Source organism: Bidens hawaiensis, unplaced genomic scaffold, assembly GCF_021521415.1.
Source record: "Bidens hawaiensis isolate Kalapana, Puna unplaced genomic scaffold, B.hawaiensis_p1.1 tig00016121_1, whole genome shotgun sequence".
Classification (NCBI taxonomy): domain Eukaryota; kingdom Viridiplantae; phylum Streptophyta; class Magnoliopsida; order Asterales; family Asteraceae; genus Bidens; species Bidens hawaiensis.
The window spans coordinates 400348-422691 of record NW_027492466.1 but is presented as its reverse complement, the minus strand read 5'-3'; the positions used below and the strand labels follow the sequence as shown (position 1 = coordinate 422691).

The 22344-nt window shown below is 35.9% G+C and overlaps 1 protein-coding gene across 1 annotated transcript; it reads right to left on the bottom strand.

Moving 5' to 3' along the window:
* Positions 1-5842: 5842 nt before the first annotated feature.
* Positions 5843-8426, bottom strand: LOC143550637 (NAC domain-containing protein 37-like). The gene is made up of 3 exons (XM_077041253.1): positions 8251-8426; positions 7195-7470; positions 5843-6265 (listed from the first exon to the last, which is right to left on the bottom strand). Exons 1-3 carry the CDS (start codon positions 8411-8413, stop codon positions 5862-5864), a joined length of 843 nt encoding a protein of 280 aa, XP_076897368.1. The 5' UTR covers positions 8414-8426; the 3' UTR covers positions 5843-5861.
* Between the last annotated feature and the right edge of the window lie 13918 nt (positions 8427-22344).

Sequence of the window (22344 nt, the reverse complement as noted above, 5' to 3'; positions counted from 1 at the left end):
CGCTCACCAAATTCTGTGGAAGTCCAAAACGACAAATAATAAATTCCCAAATAAATTTTTTGATATGTTTCGCGGTTGTTTGGGCTAAGGGTTTTGCTTCTATCCACTTGGTGAAGTAGTCGATGGCTACCACTAGGAACTGAACGTTTCCTGCTGCTGTAGGAAATGGGCCTGTCACATCGATGGCCCACTTCTGAAATGGCCATGAAGAGGTGACTGGAACAAGTTCATTCTTCGGGCGATGGGTGTTGGGTGCGTAGAGCTGACAAGACCTACACTTTCTGATGTATGCCAGCGCATCCGTATGCATCCCCGGCCAAAAGTATCCCGCGTTGTTTAGCTTAGCTACAACAGCGCGTGGACCTGCGTGTACTCCACAGATGCCTTCGTGTACTTCCCTTAGGAGGTAGTCAGCATCTTGGTTGTCCACACATCTTAAGAGTGGGCCAAGAAAGTTACGTCTGTAAAGGATGTCATCGATGGGTTGATAATTCAGTGCTTTACAGCGTAGTTTTCTTGCTTGTGTTTTTGACTCTGGTAGTATACCTGCCGCAAGGTAATTTATTATTGGTGTCATCCACGTTTCTGTGCCGGTTTGGATGACACAAATTTCCTTGTGCGGGACTGAAGGTGCCTCGAGGAGTTCAATGCGGATGTCCTTTCCCAAGTGGGTGAAGGCTAATGATGCAAGCTTGCTTAACGCATCCGCAGATTTGTTTTCACTACGCTTGACGTGTATGACTTTGCAATCGTTAAAATTGCGCATAAGGGTTTTGCTTGTGCGAGGTACAGGGCCATTGTGTCGTTCACGGCCGTGTACGTCCCGTTTATTTGGTTGGCTACTAACATGGAATCCACGTGGGCTTCCAAGTATTTCACTCCCATCTTACGCGCAATTCTCAGCCCGGCCAAGAATGCTTCATACTCGGCTTCGTTATTCGTACTTGGAAAATCCAGTCGAATAGCGTAAGTGTATTCTTGGCCTGCTGGGTTGGTTAGTTTCAACCCTGCGCCTGAACCCTCGTTACTGGCTGCTCCATCAGTGTAGAGTCGCCAGACATCATTGATGTCCTGTGCTGGAGAGGGTTGAGCCTCTTCCTGACACTCTTTTTTCCCGCGATGCAGGCACTTCCGCAATAAAGTCGGCCAAAACCTGGCCTTTTATGGCTGGTCTTGGCTTATACTTTATCGCGTATTCCCCCAACTCAATTGCCCATTTGGCTAGGCGTCCCGATAACTCGGGTTTGCGTAGAACGTTTGCAAGTTTGAAGTTGGAGAGAATGGTGATTGGGTGACCCTGGAAATATCGTCTTAACCTGCGTGAAGCGTGTATAAGTGCTAAGACTAATTTTTCGAGGGTAAAGTACCGGGTTTCTACGTCTGTTAGGATACGGCTGACATAATAGATTGGCATCTGGATGCCTTTCCGTTCAACTAGCAGGACCGCCCCGGTTGCTCTATCTGTTGCGGAAAGGTATAGGATTAACTCCTCCCCCGCTTCTGGTGCTGTGAGCGTTGGGAGCTCGATCAAGCGTGACCGAATCTCCTGAAAAGCTGCTTCCGCTTCTGGTGTCTAGCGGAAGTGCGTCTTCTTTAAACAGTTTCTCAACGTTGACACGAAAGGAAATGACTTATCCGCGTGGTTTGCAAAAAAGCGATTAAGTGCGACTAGTCGTCCATTCAGTGTCTGAGCCTGTTTGATGGTAGTAGGTGATTCCATTTTGATAACGGCTTCGACCTTTTCAGGGTTCGCTTTGAAGCCATCTTTAGTGACGATGACCCCCAAGAACTTCCCTTCTTCCATCCCAAAGGCACACTTGCTCGGGTTGAGATTCATGTTTATCTTCCTGAGCGTGTTGAAAGTTTCTTTGATGTCTTTCAACATCGCTTCTGCGTCAGGGCTTTTGATGACCAAGTCATCCATGTAGACTTCCAAGTTCCTCCCAATTTGGGCATGAAACTGGTTGTCCATCAGGCGTTGGTATGTGGACCCGGCATTCTTAAGTCCAAATGGCATCATTTGGTAACAAAATGTGCCATCGGGCGTCCGAAAAGCGGTTTTGTCCTGATCATCAACGGCCATGTGGATTTGATGGTACCCCTTATACGCATCCAGGAAGCATTTAAGGCGAAACGGTGCTAACGAATCCACCTTAAGATCAATTTCGGGTAACGGATAACAATCTTTGGGGCATACTTTGTTTAAGTCCTTGAAATCTATGCACATGCGCCATTGTTTGTTATTCTTCGGTACCATAACGGGATTTGCAACCCATGTTTGATATCTGCTAACGCGTACGATGCCTGCGTCAAGGAGTTCCTTGACTTGGGTTCTACACGCGTTAGTTTGTTCTGGCCCCATTACTCTGCGCTTTTGTACGACTGGCGTAACAGCCGGGTCGCACTTGAGCTTATGCTCTGCCTTACTTCGGGGTACGCCAGTCATGTCAGCTGGTGTCCACGCGAAGATGTCAGCGTTTTTCTGTAGTAAGCGTTTGAGTAAGGTGCGCGTGGGATCAACGACTGTTGGGCCAATGGTAACGGCCTGGTCAGGGTATTTGCCATTGAAGGCCCATCTTTCCGGTTCGGTGATGGTTGGTTTAGCCATCTTTGGTTTGGGTTTAGATGAGACAGATGCGATGCATACCTGGGGAATGCCGGTGATCATCGCTACACCCTCAGCTGTTGGCCATCCCATCATGCCGTGGACTGAAGATACCACGGCGTTAAATCTTGCCATTCCGTCTCTCCCGAAGAGAATGTCGTATGTGTGGTGTGGCTTCCTCATCACGACAAAATCCACATCTTCTGTGCGTGAGTGATTCCCGTCTGTAAGAGTGACGGGGAAAGATAGGATACCCAGGAGGGTGTTTGTGCTGCCGTCGAACCCTTCCATCGAGGCGTAGACCGTTTCCAGGCGTTCCTTGTCTTCGTCATCTAGCTTGTCGAAGAACTGCCTGTACATCACCGTTGACGAGGCGCCGTTGTCAGCAAGAGTGCGAGAAGTGATGTAGTGCCCCAGCTGGCTTTTGATGACGATAGGGCCTTCTTTGCTGGGTCCTCCTGGCACTCGCGGGAAGCGCACCTCAACTTCCTTCCACGCGCATGGTTCTGTCGCTCGCCTTTTTCTTCCTCTGATGTTGCCATGAACCATGTTGATGCTGATGTCAACGGGCTTTCATCCGTTGCCTCTGTACCGGTTATCATTCCTTCCTCCCTTCTTGATTGATGCCACAAGGTGTGCAAGTCTTCCATCCTTGACGAATGTTTCAACAATATCCTTCAAGGATGTACACTCCTCCGTACTATGACCCTTTGTCCCGTGGAAGTCACAGGATTTGCTTTGATCCGCATTAGGTCGCTGCCGGATCAATGGAGCCTTTGGCCATGGTAGTTTTTCGGTGGCAAATATCTCCTTGACGCTTTTGGTGAGTGGCGTCCACCGGTGTTTTCGGCTTGGAAGGTGTGTGTTATCCCTTCCGCCAACAAGAGGGCGAGAGCTGGATGAGGTGTCAAAGTTTACCCTTGACTGCCAAATACCTAGCTTCCTCTTTTTGTTCTGCCGGGCGATCCGAACATTGTTTTCTCTGGTCCTTTGCGTGTAGAGGTGTGTACTCTGGGGAAGATCCCTTCCCAGTTGCTTCTCTGTCTCGGCAAAGCGCTTGGCCGCCGTCATGATGGCATCCCATGTGGATGGCATGCCATCCTTACCCGTCAACGTGCGGATAAGCTCTGGGTATTCGGCGCCCTGGATGAAAGCGGCGCGAACAAGATCTTCACTTATGTTGCCCAGACTCAGCTTTTTGGAGTTGAAGCGAGTGATGAAGTCTAGTAAAGATTCATCCTCCTCTCTAACGCAGTTGAGGATCGTCCACTGTTCTTCAGTATATTTCCTCTGTTGGCTGAAGTGTTGGCTGAACTTGTTTTGAAAGTCCGCCCAATCATAGATGTGGTGGACCGGTAAACGATCGAACCATGCCCTGGCCGCTCCAACCAGTGTCATCTGGAACATATAACACCACGTGGGTTCCGTCCAGTTGCTGACGGTTGCCCCCGCAATGAATCTGTTCAAGTGATCGTCTGGGTCGGATAGACCATCATAAGTGCCGATGTTGGACATTTGTTTGGCACTTCTCGGGGCGATTGCTTCTGCAATGTCCCTTGCAAACTTGGACTTTCCTGCATTTGCAGCAGTTGGTCTAAAGGTTTTGGAGAAGTCACGTGGGTTTCTCCCCGCGTTCGTTGGTTTAAAGGTTTCTCCAAAATTCCTTGTCGGTTGGAAGTTCGTTTCTTTACGCTTCCCTTCGCCTTATGGCGAGGGTTTGCGTCGGTATCGGATTCTTCCTGCTCATTGTCCGAGTACTCGCACTCACTGTTCATGTTGAGATGTTGGCGAGTACTGCCGAATTCGTCAGCCTGTTGAAGTGAACGCAAGCGTTCATCCAACTCAGCTTGGAACTCTTTCTGACGTGCTTCGGCCCACGCCTTAACTTGATCGAGTATTTGGCGAGGGAGCCTCGTCCATTTCTCCAACTGGGCATCAGTGAACCCCAGTGAAATATTGTTTACTGCACTTGTCCCGGCTTGGGTAACCAGGGTAGTGTTCGTAAAATTTGTATAACCGCCGGTGTTCCCCCCAGTTGCTGGGGTTGTGGTTACCGGGGTTTCTTGGTCACTTACTGGCTTTGGGACCGGAGTAACGTTAACCATTTCTTCACAAATTTTGAAAAAACTAAGAATTAGTTCTAGCTTTTATGCACGGATGGCGCCAATGAAGAAACACTAAATGACCCAGGGCAGATTACGGATAATCTGGGGGTTAAATAGATGTTTCCCACGAGGATGAGGTCCAGCAAAGAAAGTTGTTCTTCAGGTGACCTGCAAAACAGACACCGTAAGCTCGTCACTGAGAAGGGGGGGGGTTCCTCCTTGTGACCACCCTCCGGTGTGAGAATCAGACTAGATTGCTCTGAATATAAGTGTATATTAAGAGATTGCTAGAGAAGATAAGATAATGAGGTATCAGATCATGTCCTTACCATTCCAAGGTGTTAGAGTATTTATAGCCGAAGGTAGGTTTCCAAGAAGGTACAGCCGGCTGAATAGTATTCCTGTTCTACCAACAGTGGGTTACGCACAAGCCATGCTGGTTGGTGGATAGGCTGCGGCTGATAGTGACAAGGCCGGCTGTATACTGTTCCTTTACTGCCGGCTATGCACTGTTCCACAACTGTAGGCTACGCACGTCCCACAGTGAGGGTTGGTGAGTAGGCAGCGGCTAAATGTGACAGTACTAGAGGGTGCTCCTCGTACTGTTGTCGGTGAGCTGTCACCCTGTGATTGGTTCAAGGGCTGTTTTGGTCAGATCTTGTCTATTTTGCCCATACCTTGGCAGGTATAGTACAAAAGATCTTCCAGAAGCATACGGACTGGCTCATTTGGGCGGGAGTATTCCCGCCTTGCTCATTCCTTCAGGTGACATTACTGAAGTATCAAGAGTTAGTGCCTTGTGCGTGTAGGCTTGCTATTAGTGCGGGTAGCCTTCCCTGATGGCTTGTATCCGCAGCTGCGGGAACAGGCGGGGTACTTCACCATTGGGAGGCTTTCCTGCGGGAACAGCTGGCGTACTGCGCGTAAGGTTTTCATCTCTGGGCATGGTGGGTCCCGCGGAAGCAGTTGGTCCTTGCGCAGACGTCCCTCTTCAAGGTGAGTCTTGCGGGTCCAACTGGGCTCTACTGGGACCTAATAATATCTATGTCCATTGACATTTTTATGTCAATTTCAATGAAAACAACATTTAACACCAACAATCTAGTACTTGATAAACTTATTTTATTACATGGCTTATATATTCCCCAAGATTATAAATCAGAAATGTATCCAAAAAGGTGGCTGATCTGATCACAAGAATCGAGTTGGTTGTTTTGCACCATCAATGGCATGACGGGTTTGTCTAAGTCAGGGTCGATTAGTTTTGCAATGCTATTCCAATCATCGTCGTTATGGTTAAAGTGATCATATGCGCGATCTTCAACATGTGTTAAGCCTCTTGAAGTGACATTCGATTGTTCGAGTAGCAAGTGGTTTGCAGGATCGACAAAGGGGTCATGTTGATGTGAATCTGTTGATGGATTCGAATGGAACGACTGCGAAGGGGCAAGTCGCCTAAAATCATTGATTAGTAGGATATTGTTGTTCCAGGCTTCAAACCTTTGCTTTTGAATTGGATTTGGTTTCTTGAATGCCTTACAAACCACCCAGCCTTCTTCCTGCAATAACAGAAATGATTTTAAAAATTTGTATTTTGAATATGAATTGGAGAAATTATTCACATTAAACGTACACGTACATATATCATTCATGCATACACTCTAAACAACACGTGACATATATAATATGTATTTCATTTGTTTATATTGTATTCCATATCTTGGCTTCATGGGACCCAATATAAAACGTTAAATCAAGCACACGTATAGTCTCATACTCTTATGCATTATATTGCAACAAATAGGGCGGGAGTTTTAGTGTTAACTAAATTCAATTTTTGATTTTTAATAATATAACAACTCAACATTTACTAATTATACTTTTAAATTACAAAATTTTCTTCACAACCGGACTTGAACTCTCATCCTTAATTTAGAGAAAAACAAATATTTATCCAACATTTTGATACCATTAAGAAAAAAGACATTTGGCATGTATTAGAGCTTTATTTATGCTAGATGGACAGACATCCATATTTTTCTTATGTGTTTATTTTTCTTAATTTCTTGTAAAAAGACGTCTACTTGTAAAAGTGATTATTACCTAGCTAGTTACTCAATTGTGTTAATTGCATACTTTTTAATCTAGGAAGACATGTGTACTACTATTTCACAACTATGTTAAATAACGAACTTTCAAGGTTAACCTCTATTAGTGGAAAAGTAGTGGGACTTGACGACTTTAAAGTAGGTGCATGCTATATATGCTATCAATTAAGAATATTGACACTTAAGGAAGCTTTCACATTCAAAGCATCGACTCAACAGCCATCCACTAAACATAATGGAATACTTTGAAAAATGGCAGCATGTTTATATAAACATTTACAAGTTGGTTATAAACATGCATGCACTTATCATGATGAATTAAGAAAATAATCATGTACTTATACTTTATTTAAATTTGATCAGGATGGGAATTAACGTGCCTGAGGAGGGGAATGTTGAGACGATTGGAGGCGATATTCATGCATAATCCAATCACTTTTCCGACCATTTGGTGCGCGCCCGATGTAGAAAACAAGTGTTTTTCTCATGCCGATGATCCTGTCTTTCGATACAACAGCTTTGTCTCTTCCTGTCGCCTTCCAAAAACCGGCTGATGTTGCCCTATTTGTCCTTGTCCCTGTCGGGTACTTTCTATCTTTGTGACTGAAGAAAAACCACTCGTTTTCTTCCTCGTATCCCAGTTTGCACCTTCCTGTGCTCACATGATATAAACAGATTAAATGAAAATCTAGCATTGATCATTTGGTAACACTTCTATGCTTCTATACAGACTATACATATGTTTTATTTTTTGTTCATATCGTTTTAATTTAATAAATTGTGTTTTTTTTTTGTATGTTTATAAAATCGTTACGGCAAAACTATTTTGTTAAAACATCAAGTTCACAACTGAATAACTGATCACAACAAATTGAAATTAATCATGTTTACAATGTCTAAAATCATCTAAAGGAAGTCACTTTATGTGCATCACACAGGTGATGATTAGTTCCTTTGGCTGGTTGAAATTGTTGAATCTGTGCATATTCATTTACTTGTTTAATTATTTATACATGTTAAAAACCATAAAACTGTGGTGTAACGTAGTATTTGTTTAAACGGGACAAGTATATGACCGGTCAAATCAGGTCGCGGTGTATTGTAATCATATTGTAATTGGGTTAGACGAGTTGATAAATTATAAAAGCATGTTAATTAGGTGTTGTAATAAACTTGTAACAGGTTAAAGTTATAAACTATATACTTTTATGATTTAAAATGTAATTTTGAACAGTTATTTATATCTCAATCCAAACTTGATTGACATGTAGACTATGTGTTGCGATTTAACTAAAAAGTTAAAAACATTTATTTCTAAAAAACACTAAATATATATAAAGCCAAAACAGTTAAAAATAATGTTTTTTTTCTAAAGTGTGATTAAACTTATGTTGGCGTATGCTCAAAAGTGGGTGAATGAAGAGCCACGTACCTTGAATATCCCATGGCTCCATTCGGTAAAGATCAAGATCAACAATAACATGAAGATCCATATGCAGGGATTCGACTTTCCGTTTTAGATAATACCCAACAAGTTCTTCGTCAGTCGGATGAAATCTGAATCCAGGAGGAACACATGATGACTCCAACTCCATCTCTTTATTATGTATGTATATATCCTTTTTAATTCTGTTCAAATTACAAAATACAAAAAAGTTAACGAACTCATCTTCCCTACATGAAGAATATATGGCTAAAATCCTCAACTACAAATAACTTAGTAGCCACCTATGGTTGTTGCTCATTATATAGGCCTACACCCCACACACACATATGTATTTGTTTATATGTTATTCAAACATAAGTTTATTTATATATATATTCCTGATAAAATGAGCTAAGACAATATAAGGTTTACTTGGGACATAAGTAATGATTATTTAAGTAAATACTTCTTAATTTTCTTTTAATACATCATTGATTATGTAATGCAAAACCCAAGTAGAAAACTTTGTTACTAACAAACTATATCTCAATGAAAACATATATATGTTATCAACTTAAACCAACTATGGCGGACTTAGAAAATATTGTCACATCAGGTGTTATAGTTTTTTCTCAGTTGACTATCACTATATTCAAAAGAATCCATTGAGATTTTTATACTATACGATAAGGGGTAATTTTTATACTATACGATAAGGGGTAGATCCGTCCCTAGTACTTGAAACATTTAATATAATCGACTACTATATAATAGTAATTTAATGACAGAGATGTTATAAGTCCTAACTTTACGTCTTTGAGAAAAATGATTAAATATGAAAGAAAGAAAGAAAGAAAGAAAGAAAGAAAGAAAAAGATGTAAGTGTAGTACTTGAGAAGGAGAAAAGGCGGTGTTAACTTATATAAAAACATAAGACAAAGGCAATATTAGATAAGCCGAAAACATTGACTTTATGTATGTTTATATATACAAGGTAAAGCATGTCGTGTTGTGTGTTCTTTTCTTCGAGTGCATGTCACTCCATGTTTCCTCATCATAAGGTCATGGATGGTCTCACTTCACCCACTACCCCACCCCCCAAATTATATATGCTTTATTTATCAAACACCTTAACTATATCAACATATGTAAACATAGGCTTCCTATATATATTATTCAGTTCCAACCTAACTAATCATGTCTCTAAGCTGTTTATTTAAGACCTAGGAACTAATATAAGGGTGTGAGACACCTACAAAAGCACAATGTTTTAGTTACTTTACATTAACTAAAAATTATCGTTTAGTTAAAAACCTACACGTAACGTTTTTTGATTACCATATTTCTTTTATAAATGATTTCGAATCACGATTTGAGGATGCATAATGTCGCTGAATCTTTTTGTTTTGGTGATTCTGCCATATAAGATAGCATATCCCACCGGGCATGCCACGTGTCCACCAAACAAGCTTGTGGCATGCAAGGTGGCTGCTGCGAAAAGGCATGTTCAGCAATTTGAGTATATAGCGGATTTCACCCAAGCTTGCCACGTCTCCAACTCCAATCATCAAGTGCTTATTGCGCCATCTAAGATAGCAGAATCACCATTTCCCATGCACCACCTAACGTACAACTCACAAACAATGAAGTTCTTCCTATCTCCACACTAAACCATAAAAAAACTCCAAAAGGCTGGATTATCTAAAGGTAGCTTGTAGACACTTAATTAAAATAATCATAAACTTATTATACGAACATAGATATATGTGTGTCATCCTGAAGCAGTACAAAATGCTTGTTTCCTAATGAGAGTACTCGGGGATAAATACATGGCACACGGGCATACACTAGCACATGATACATAAATCGACATGATACATTGATAAATTATCAAAGAGAAGATGAATTGAATAATCTTTTGCAATATACAATGTCATTTTCTAGTTCATGTAATTAATTTCTATCTATGAATAATTAGCAACCACTATTTCAATAACTATGTTAGGATTAGGAATCAAGTGGTGTAGCAAAAACAGTCAGCACATAAACACAAACGATTCCCATGGTGGAAAATAAGAAGAAAGCTCAAGAATACGAGATTTACATAGTTCAATAAACCCAAGAGAATATAGGAACCGGAAAAGAACAAACCCGAAGGCATTTTATATAATCATAACAAGTAAAAAAACAAGTAGAAACTTACGAATAAAATCTTAGAATTGTCTTGTTGCTGTACCCAAAATGGAGATCGTTAGCTAAATGGCTTTAAAGGTGAAAGAATGAAGAATGAGAGTATTTATACATAGAGAGAAAAAAAAAAGTAAGAAGAGATTGCGCGTGGGTGCGTGGGTGGCTATGTGTTTTGTTTTGTGGGATTTGGAATGAAAGGTTTGTTTTGGACGGCGCCACACCAAATATCACGCCACCTTCCACCGTTATTTTTTGCTTTAAGAATATATTCATTCACTTAATCCATCCTACATATATATATATTTCACCCAATATATCTACATAGATAGCTCGGATAAATAGTCTTATAAGAAGCAAACGTATAGGGAGAAATATGCAACCATATATATTAATCAGATCTCAATTCAATAATCAAACTAGCACGGTAAAAACTTTGTATAACTCAAAACCCTTTCATGAGAACAACTAAATTACAAAAACCGTTTTATCCACATGTGAATACTTGTTCCCTAAGGCAGGGCGGGCCTCGACCTCCACTTAGGGCCCGCTATGACGGAGCCAGAAACTTTAACTTATATTTGTGTGTATGAAAATTTTATAACAATAACAAGTAAATAAACACACTTATAGTTTTTATGCCTAATTCTTTTTTTAAACAAAGTGATAATAAAGTAACTGGGTAAGAATATATGCCCAACAGGCAACAATGATAGTCTAATACCCATTTTGTTTAGCTATGATATTGTTTTTTTTAACCCATATGTGTTTTGTAATTAGTTCAATACCATTTTTTTGTTTTAACCCATATCAATTGAGAACAAACATGGAAATTTGAACGTCAAATTGACTACCCTATTTTAAAGAATTGAGTTTTGATATTCAAAAAGAGCTTGCGGCGCAGCTTGTTGCTCGTTTATCTTCTATCTTGATGTAAGCATTATACCAAAATAAGAAAAAGTTAACATATTTGTGGGAAAATTATAGATAAGAGTCCAGTTTTCAATACTTGCTTGGGCACTTGAAATCAGGGACAACACTTCCTTAGGGTCGGGGTCCCCCCCCCCCCTTTTTTGCGTGGTAGTGTAAACTGACCGTTTTTCGTCCGAAAATTTGTATACGTAGTGTATATTTACCCGTTTTATACCGAAAAATTGAGGCCAGCCCCCCTAGTATATGATTTTTACAATACACCCCCTCGACGAACTCGTCCAAGCTTCGTCACTGCTTGAAATCTAGACGAGTCTGAGTGTAAGGAAAACTCCATTCTATAATATTAGAGGAGACATGTACACCACCAAAAGAATTTGTATATGCCGCTAACACTTTCTGGTTTTATAAAAATAAAAAAGGATAATTTTATTTCTTCTTTTGTGCTTTACATAATATTTAAAAGAGGGTAGTCATTTGTTGGAAATGAGTTCCCATGTTATACATTATGGGATTTGTACATCCAATTTGAGTTATCCCAACACCAACGGAGTGTTCTTGCTTGCATGCTTATATGTGCTCTAAAGTTTCCAACTAAGAGTTTACACAAGTATTATGACAAGTATGTATACCTAACTTTTTAAGTACCTTATTATCATTGCTCTGGCTAGTGGTCCCAAAGTCATTTGACGTCCCAAACCACTTTTTCATCATTTTTTCACACACTCTCTCGTCCACGTCAGCGTCATGTTGTTTCATTATTCATCCAACAACAATCTCAATCCATCTCAAAACCCTTGCAACCATCCAAGTCCATTTTTAAAATAAGCAAAACAAAAATAAAAGAGAAAAAAGGGAAGAAAGAGTGGGGTGGAGATAGGCAAGTACTAAGCCCGTCGTGAGGTTTTTGTTCGGTAACAAAGGGGCACGCCGGTGTTCTCAAACCTCCCATTCGGTATTGATTTGGTCCCGAGTATACTGCTTTTGTCGAAGAGGATTTGTCACTTTCAAAAAGCTTCAATCTTGAACCATATGTAATTGATTCAAACATAGACGCAACCGCATCTAATGATGAAATATATAATGCCAATAAAGAAAAAAGCTCTACGGAAATTTATTGTCATTGCCAAGCTGTAGTATATATAACAAATCATGCAGATTTTATGAAGAAATAAATTACTTTGAGAACTACATGGAGAGATTATTTTGTTAAAAACTCATTTTTAACAATTTTCCAACATAAAACACCTGGTCGTCAATGGTGGTAAACTTGAATGACAATAACTATTTTTGTTGTAAACTTGAAGAAATGGAACATTGATCTTCTCCCGGTGACTGGACTCCTTGTGGGTATAAGTATTAGACTTAGGGGATCGAACGATTTCAAATGAGTATTAGTGAGAGTGAGAGCGACATCATGCTATTTCTTTTACCTAAGCTCATGATTTCACCTATAATTGATTGCACAAATGCAACCATGATTGTAGTTCTCGTCTAATCCATATTTAATGCACCAAAAAAGAAAAGCGTTGATGATATTTGAGACGTTACATACTTATAGCTCGTTATCTCTTTTGTGAACAAATTCAGGCTACGTGAGATACGTCTAAGGTGTTACAAACACCACTTAATTAAGTCGCTTTTATTTTGCTATCCCTACTCCGAATAACATGTTTTCGATCCGGAGTGGGGTTATGTTCATGTTGGTTAACCATTGATCACGGTCATTTCAAAGATATTTTGAGGTTGATTATAAAATATTAGTTTAGATAATCGAATCTAGCCGGTTAGTGGTTAGTGATGAAAGTAGAAGCATTGTCCATGGATAAGTAAAAAAAAAAAAACCCTGTAGTCTAGTGCGAATTAAGGAAACAGGTTTTCATTCTTGGGGCGGTTTGTGGGGTCGGTGGTTGTGCCTTCTCAAGCCCACACAATCTATTCTTATTTCAATTCTCATCATTTTGCTTTCATTAACAAAATACATATAGATATGCATATCATTACATGGTTTTATATAATATAGCTAGATAATATTATAAGTGGCACCAGGTTAGGCTATGCGTAGTGGAGGGGCTATAAATTGAGGCAAAGTGCGACACATGGTGTCCAGTCAGCAAGGGGTGAGAAATTGATTTTGGGGGTGTACTAGTGTAGGGGCTACAAACTGAGCCCACAATATCTTTTTTATTATTTTTTTATAATTAAACTAAACAAATAAAAGCCAAAAAAATTAAATAATAAAACAAAACTGTATTAAAATTAAAAAGAAATACCAAAAAAATACACAACTAAAAAAATACATAACTAAAAATTAAAAAAATACATAACTAAAAATACATACCTAAAAAAAAATATTAATATCCATAATATTCACGCATTTTTTCAATTCGTTGTCGTTGCAATAACACAGCCTCTTCTTGTAACCCGACCGCTTTGAGGGATTCTTATTCTTTACTCATTTCCCGCAATTTCAACATAGCGACAATTTTTTTCGTGTTGTTTGTTGGTTTCTCCCATGGCATCGTTGAGTTCCTCGGCAAACTTTTCGTGTTTTTAGATGATTTCTCTCATGGTAGCGATGAATTCCACGGGATTCGGTTGGTTCAGGTTGTTTCTAGGATTCATTTTGTTAGATTATTTGAAGAATTTGGGTGTAAATTGTGTATGAAATGGAGAAGAAGATGTATGTTTATATATATATATATATATATATATATATTGTTTTAATTAAATTTTTTTATTGGTGTTCCTCCTCCTTGTCGCCCCATTTCGCCCCAACCATCGCCCCACTACACTTGACCTTAATGGGTTAAATCATTAAAAAAATATATAATTGATTATTCGCTTATATTTCTTTTATTGCGGGATAACGCATTACATTACATCTAAAAGTAAAAAATAATAAGATAGTTATAATTCACAAATATCCAATCGGTGTTGACCTTAAAACTAACAACACCAAAAAAATAACTAGTAATTTGTTTATTTGCAGTTCATGTTTGGGATGACTTTTTGAAATTTCGGATGATAGACTTGCTTCACCTGTAAAAAAAACATAAATAGTTGGTGTGATCGATCACTATTACTTTAAGGTTGTATTTATGAGAGAAAAGAAACGCGCTCACATTGATATAAATCCCGAAATCATGGTCGTAGATTACAGTTTGTTTGCTCGTCTTCGGTCGAAATGAAGGAGACATGGTTGTCTGTGTTCACGTGTTTTATTACATTTCATTTTCGAATAAAAAAGATAAGTACAAATCTTCTAAAATCACTCTTGATTCTTATTCTAAATTTTCTTATCAATCGATTACTATAGGCATATCAGTGGAAGAAAAGGAAACAATATTACCCGATTATTGATTTTAGGTGTAAAACATGAATCTAGGTAATTGACACGTGACGCAAATTATTTCATAATAAGTACTATGTCCCTGGCGTTTCAACGCAAAAGAATTTTTTCTCCTTTTTTACCTCCAACAGCTTAGCCATGTTAACTAATTCCGTTAATATTCACCCATTTGCCAACTCACATGAGGGTAATTTTGTAAATTTGTAATGGTTTTTTATTATTATTAATATTAATATTAGCAGATTAGAAGAGCAAAGAAAAAGAGGAGGAAAACTGTTGAAAAACTAAGTCAACCAAATGTGAACTAGGACTGGAAGCACGGTCACATGTAACAGTTGCAAGCAAAACAGTCACAACAAGTGGCCTTGCAAGAAATAACCACCTTCATTCCTTCAACAAGCCAAAATTGATGCTTCATGAACTAGTCTCGTCTTTCGGTTTTATATGTTTCATGTTTATTTTTTTTTCCGATAAAGCTCCATGTTTTGGCTATAATATGCTTCTTGTTATTTACTGCATTATGGATGCATATCTGCAGCATTTTGGAGTGTGTATTAGTTTCAATCTGGACAACACTTAAAAATCAATTTTCTGGCAACAATTTGCTGCAGTTTAGATTATATTTGGCAGCATAAGGGGCTGCACTATGGCATTAGAAATAATGCTAAATTATTTGTTTAGTAATAAATCCCTATTTTTTAAATAGTTTGGTATACTTGGTTAATAAAATATTAAATGCCATAGCAAAATATTATAAACGTAGCAATAAACTTAAGGGATACACATTCTGTAAGTAGCTTCTAGACAACTAGAAACCTCATGTTTGATGATGACCCCTTTCCGCACACCATCTTTTTCTTTCATGAGGAAAAACCATGATTAACTGTTATATATAGTAATTAAAATAATGTCACGTAAGATTAATTATTTTATATTTGTTTATATTTTTTATCAAACTTATATAAACGTTTTTTTTATTAGTAAAAACTCACTTAAACTTTCATAAGCACTTTATTAATATAAACCTTTTTTTAACGACTAAATAATACACTTTATAAGGATTAGGTCCTTGACCTCCTATTTTATACATTAATCATAATCACCTTATCTCTCCATCAAAATATTAAAAAACAATTATTAAAACTTTAACTGTTTAGTAATTGTTATTTTATATATAAAGTTCCATATAGCATCAACACCCCCACCACAACGTATGATTTTATACGGTGGTTTGTTTTTATATAAAAACTTGAATATTATATGCGCTCCTAACAAAAAGTGTATGTTTGCATTACATGAATCGTTACACAACTTTAAAATATTCTTTTCGCTATCCTGTTTTGTTTAATTAGATTTAATCTCAACCATAAGTTTGTGTGGTCCATATTAGTTTTTCGAGTTCTTTAAACTGATCAAGTTCTCAAAATACCCTTCACTTATAATGAAATATCATAAATATATATTGAGGGTTCCAATGAAAACCATGGTTTTCTAGAAAACTAAATAAATCAATTTGAACCATTGATCTATTAGATCAATGGTTGATATGCTCTATGGCACTTAGGTAAATAAATAAAATATAAAGAATATTAATTTAAGAAGCTAAAGGGCAAGTTCGGTAGAAAAAAATATATATCAGTTTTTGCAATTCTTAAAATTCCTCAGTCTCCCTCTATTATACGTTATATTTTTCATATTTAATCTTCACTGCCGTATTTGTAGGTATAGTTATCCGATTATTTTTTAATATTTCCTTATCATTTATATTTTTTAATAAATTTTTTTTCTGTTTTTATACACAAATGTATTTGTATATGTTTATCATGTTGCTTCAGGATTTTTGTATTTTAAAATCGGGTCATACTAAGATACGTATATGTAACTTAATGATCTACATATATGTAAAACCAAATTATGAAGCTATATGTAAAATAAACGGGTTTTTTGTGTAAATGTGGGGTTACACATGATACAAAAATGTTTTTCTTGCTCAACATACTCCAATTCCTAAATATAAACAATTATTAAATAATTTAATCACATGATGAGTGTGTATATGTCATTTTTTGATACATATATGTAACCCTCCCGCTCCTCCCTCCTAACCAATGTAAAAAAACTAAGTTATATTTGTGCGTAACAATAAAACTTTTTGGGAGTTTTCTAATTAAAAAAAACACATCTACCAATACTTTACATATGTGTAAAATGTCATAGGTACATATATAAGTTTATGTATATCATGATACATATATGTAACTCGATAGACTAAATATATGTAACTTGTGAAAGTTATGTATAATATATCAGCTTTCATATATGTAACTTGACACACCATATGTATATAACTTATTGATGTTACATATATGTTTGAGGTTGCATATAGTTCTCACATGATTCTAATCCTATATATATATATATATATATATATATATATATATATATATATGAGAGTTATTCTAAAAATAATTAGTTTCTTAGGAAGACTAAGAATAAATCATAGCCATTGGATCATATCAATCAATGGTTGAGATTTAAAATTACCAAAAACCGTCATAGTTTCCTAGAATTACACTTTCACCATTATAACCGACATAGTTTCCTTTTATTATTCTTTCACCATAGGTTTTTATGCCAAATATCAAAATTTTATTGGTTCTTACCATTCCTAGAAAAAACTTATTTTTATTTGAACCATTTTCTATATATATATATATATAACAAACCAAGAAAGGAGAGATGCAATGTAACATTATGAACATGAAACTACACACTTGAAACATCAGATTCAATAATAGTAATCTAAACAAAGCCCAAACATAGAAACTAAACTAAAAGAATGCATGTTGCGTACGAAAGAGTAAGAAAAAAGAAAAAGAAAAAAACATTAGTACAACACAACTGAAAATATAATTTTTATAGGTTGCTAGAGGCATGTAGTAATAAAACACAACTTTTTAAACGTTTGTGGAATCGTTACCGATACCCTGAATTGCTACATTATACGACGATCAATAGGTGTTGAACCAGTCACCAAGCCATGCGTACCATCTCCTCCCTCTCAATCGAGTTTCCGACAGTTTTCATCTAGATTTGTCGTTCGCATTGAACCAGTCACCGAACTCCGGTTCGTTTTCGGACGTAGCGGTGAGTTGAGGAAGATCCTACGACCTATTTTTCAAATCTTGGAATTTCAATTAAAGTCACTAATAGAGTTTTGGTGTTACAAATTGGGTTTTAATACTTGAAAAGAGATTAAAATTCCTTAATTTGTGGAGCCAAAGATTGAAGTTTTGTAAATGTAGGATGAAATATTACAATTTTGTCCTTTATTAATAAAAATGAAATAAAAAACAAAATTATTTGATTGGTTAATAATGGTTTTCATAGTTTTTAACTTAGGGAGTGTTTTCATTTGAACCCTCCCTTATTTATAGGAAAATAAAAAATTATCTTATATACGTACACGGGTGGAAATATATAAATCGTGTAACAATCACACGTAAATTTAAACGACAAGATAGTTTATGATATATATTTGATGTGACATAAATATGATATATGATTGTTAATAATACAAGTACCAAAATAAATGATTATTAAACATAATTTTCAACCAAAATAGCATTCAATTTACAATGCTTAGAAACATAAGTAAAACTTCAAAATAAAAATTCATAAACTACTAAACACTTCCTTATAAATCACATTTGTAGTTTTATTTGTAACTTTACATTCTTTATCTAATATAAGCATTTTAACATTGTTTTTACTCTTCACTCGTGATAAAACTACATATAGTTGACTATGTGTAAACAACGGTTCTCGTAGGTATATGTCTACTCTTGCTAGTGACTGCCCTTGACTTTTGTTAATGGTCATTGCAAAACAAACTGCAACTGAAAAGTTTCTTCGTTTTAATTTGATTGGAAGTATCTTATCTGAAGGGATTAAACCACTACGAGTTATATAAGTGCGATAACCAATATTAGTACCTGAAATAACTTTTACTTCGATAAAACGTATGTCCAAGTTAATTACTTGTAACCTAGTACCATTGCACAAACCGTTCTTTGAATTAATATTTCGTAATAACATTATTGAGACACCTACTTTTAGAATCAATCTATGGTTAGACATTCCTGACATTTTTAAACCATTTAGGAAATCTGGTGAGTGTAATGTTGAATCAAAACCAGGCCCAACACTATCAGAACTGAGATATTCAACTTCTTTTACGAAAAAAACGATAAAAATCTGCCATTAATGTCTTGGACAACCTCATTTAAAGGTGCAAGTATGGCCCATTCTTGAAAGTATCTAATATCATTAAAATTGTCCACTAATGATGAATATACAAAATCAATCAAATCAGAAATCGGATCAGATGAATCACCAATCAAAAGATCATATGGTATATGTATAATGCCTTGGCTGTCATTTTGACTTCCAAGTTTTCCTTCACCAAGTTCTAACAGCCATTCTGCAAATCTTCTGATAGCTTCCATATCTGATGATTGACACCCGACAACTAACCTCATCTATTTTTTTTAACCTAAACACCTTGCATTTGGACCAAAAGTGAGACGAACTAAGCGAAGCATTAACAATTTCACTCCGTGATCCATTTTGTACACTGGTAATATTTGTCCAAAATCACCCCCAAAAACAATAACCCCCCCCCCCCCCAAAAAAAAGATCTTCACAATTGTTACGGTTACCATCTTTTAAAACATATTTTAAAGTCCCATTCAAGGCTTCAAAAGCATGTTAATGTGTGATAGGAGCCTCTTCCCATATAATCAGATATGTTTTCTTCATTAAGTTGCAAATATCTGGATTTCTTGTTATTGAACATCTAGAATCTAATAACAAAACAAAATGCATATAAACATATGAAATCCTATTAACGTGTAAAAATTGAAATATTAACACGTTGAAAATGATACTGAGTGGTTGTCTTGCCGTTGACACTGCACTTTTCAAAAACGCATTGTTATGTAGCGTTTAAAGGTTATGCAAAAAATATTAAATTGACTAACCGTTTGAATTACTTCTCTTATTGGAAGATGATGATTCAATAATATTTCGCTTCTTTGATTTTGAAAACATCTGTAACATAATATAATAAGGTTATCATATGAAAAATATGAACAACTTAAAAATGTAGACAATAAAAACGTATATAACGTGGCATATGATTGTATTATATAACGAAGGATTTTACTCTACAAAAAACTAACATACCTTTGTATACTCCGAACAAAGAATATTGTTTAACTTAAAATGGCATGAAGAATTAGAAAAACTTTCATAAAAAAATAGTAAACCACCAAAATTGACTATTGACATATTGTGTGTTAAAAAAATTTATGTTAAATGGAGATCAAAAAAATGTGTAGGTTAAATACAATTTAAGTTTTCATAGGTAACTTATGGTTGGCAACTTTATGACAAACATATGTTATGAAAAGACAAAGCTGATTCTTTGGCATAAATAATGTTTTACATTAACAAAAAATTCGACCAAATTAATTAATTAAATGGGATAGCTGGTTTTGCTCCTCTATCGCCATAATTTGATTCATAAAGTTCGTTTGATTCAGTCAAAATATTGACTAAGTTCATGGGTAATTGGTTAGACTAAATTTCTGAAAAAGAAAGTGATTATCATTAATACACAAATTCTACATCTTTAACTAATTAGTTACCAAAAAACGTGTTTCAAATATTTAACTAACAAATTAATTATAAACAGATAAGCCTCTAATTTAGGTTAATAAATTGTTTAATGGTTTTTGAATTTGAAAATCTAAGATTCATGATAATAAATAAAAATATTTAGGAAAATGTAATTATGACTTTCTATTATAAAATCATCTCAAAATAAACATTATAAGATCTTAACAAAACAAATCATCTACCAAAACTAAGTTCTATAATAAAGATGTTGAAAACATAATTTATAACGTAAGTATTGAACGTGCGAAAATATAAGGTATAAGATAAAGAAAAGGTTTTTATGTTGGTGAAGCGTACAAATTATAGTGCAGTAAAATACATTAAATTATGTCAAACTCTATATATATTGCAATTTATGGTAACTCCCTATATATTTAAAACAACCAATATTGTGTATTCAATATTATTAGTGTGTCGTAAATTTATGTGAAAGAAAAATGTGTTGACAAAAAATGTATACATCTTGGTATTTAAATATTAAGAATATACAAAAAGTTTATTGGTAGACATTTGATAACCGAAACCATAAATTTGATTTAATAAATCTATGTTTCTAAACTTTGTTTAAGTTTTATAAAAACGGAATTGCATTTGTTACTACAAATAGCACAATCTTTCCATAAACGGAAAAAATTATTATGAGAGTTGGAATTATAATTGGAAGAAAAATAATTAAGCCAAAATATAAGTCTTAATTTAAATGATTGGAAGACGAATATTAAAATGCTGAACCCGCTAAAAATTGGGTAATTTTGAGGCATACTTGTTTTGTTTAATAAAGTTTGTTAATTGAAATTTAAATTTTATTAGAAAGATATATATATATATATATATATATATATATTAGAAACTAAATGTAATGTTTGGCTTTGTAACATAAAATCAAAACATAATAATACTATATAACGTCACACACATAATTTCAGAAACATATACATGTAAATGACTTTGTAATAAATGTGTAATTTTTGACTTTGTAATATAAAATCAACCCTATATGATCTTTAATAGAACTATCATCTACCAAAAAAAAGTTTTGTAACAAATACGCCAAACATATAATTTATAATGTAAGTATTAAACATCATAAAATATATTGTACCATATAAAACATAGTCAAAACATTAAATGTAAATAAGAATCAAGATGCAATAAAATACATTACCTTATTAAAAAGTAAATATAATTGGATTTATTGTAACTTATAAATTAAAATGGGCGGTATAAATAACAAAATGATAAAATGTATACAATATAGTTTCTTCAAACATAGAAACCCCATATTTAACTTACAACAGGTTTTTAGTAGTTATTAATTTTTTTACATCTATACATACTATTAAAGCAAGATGCATTTTCCACTTGTCAAGCTCCTAGGACCTCCACATCAATATCACCTCAAGGCCATGTCACTCATTACTTTTCATAATAATGCCAACTCATCCACTAACATATTTTTTGTAACATCCTGCCCCTCGCACCACCAATATTGTCTGCTCTGCCCACGAAGAGCTCACGGATTTGTTTTTGGTTGCCCAAAACGCGTTGGTGATTGAAGAGGCAGGACATTACTTAAGAACCAGTGATATCTCTTGTCCACGGCCGATGTGGGATAGCCTAAGAGTGGGACAATGTTGTGTTTGCCAAGGGTGTTACAGACAACCCCCTTTGGACTCATCGTCCTCGAGGAGGCATATCCCAACATCCTGAACGGCACAAGAGTTGCTTTGATACCAACTTGTCACATCCAGCCCCTTGCACCACCAATATTGTCCGCTCTGCCCACGAAGAGCTCACGGTTTTGTTTTTGGTTGCCCAAAACGCGTTGGTGATTGAAGAGGCATGACATTACTTATGAACCAGTGATCTCTCTTATCCACGGCCGATGT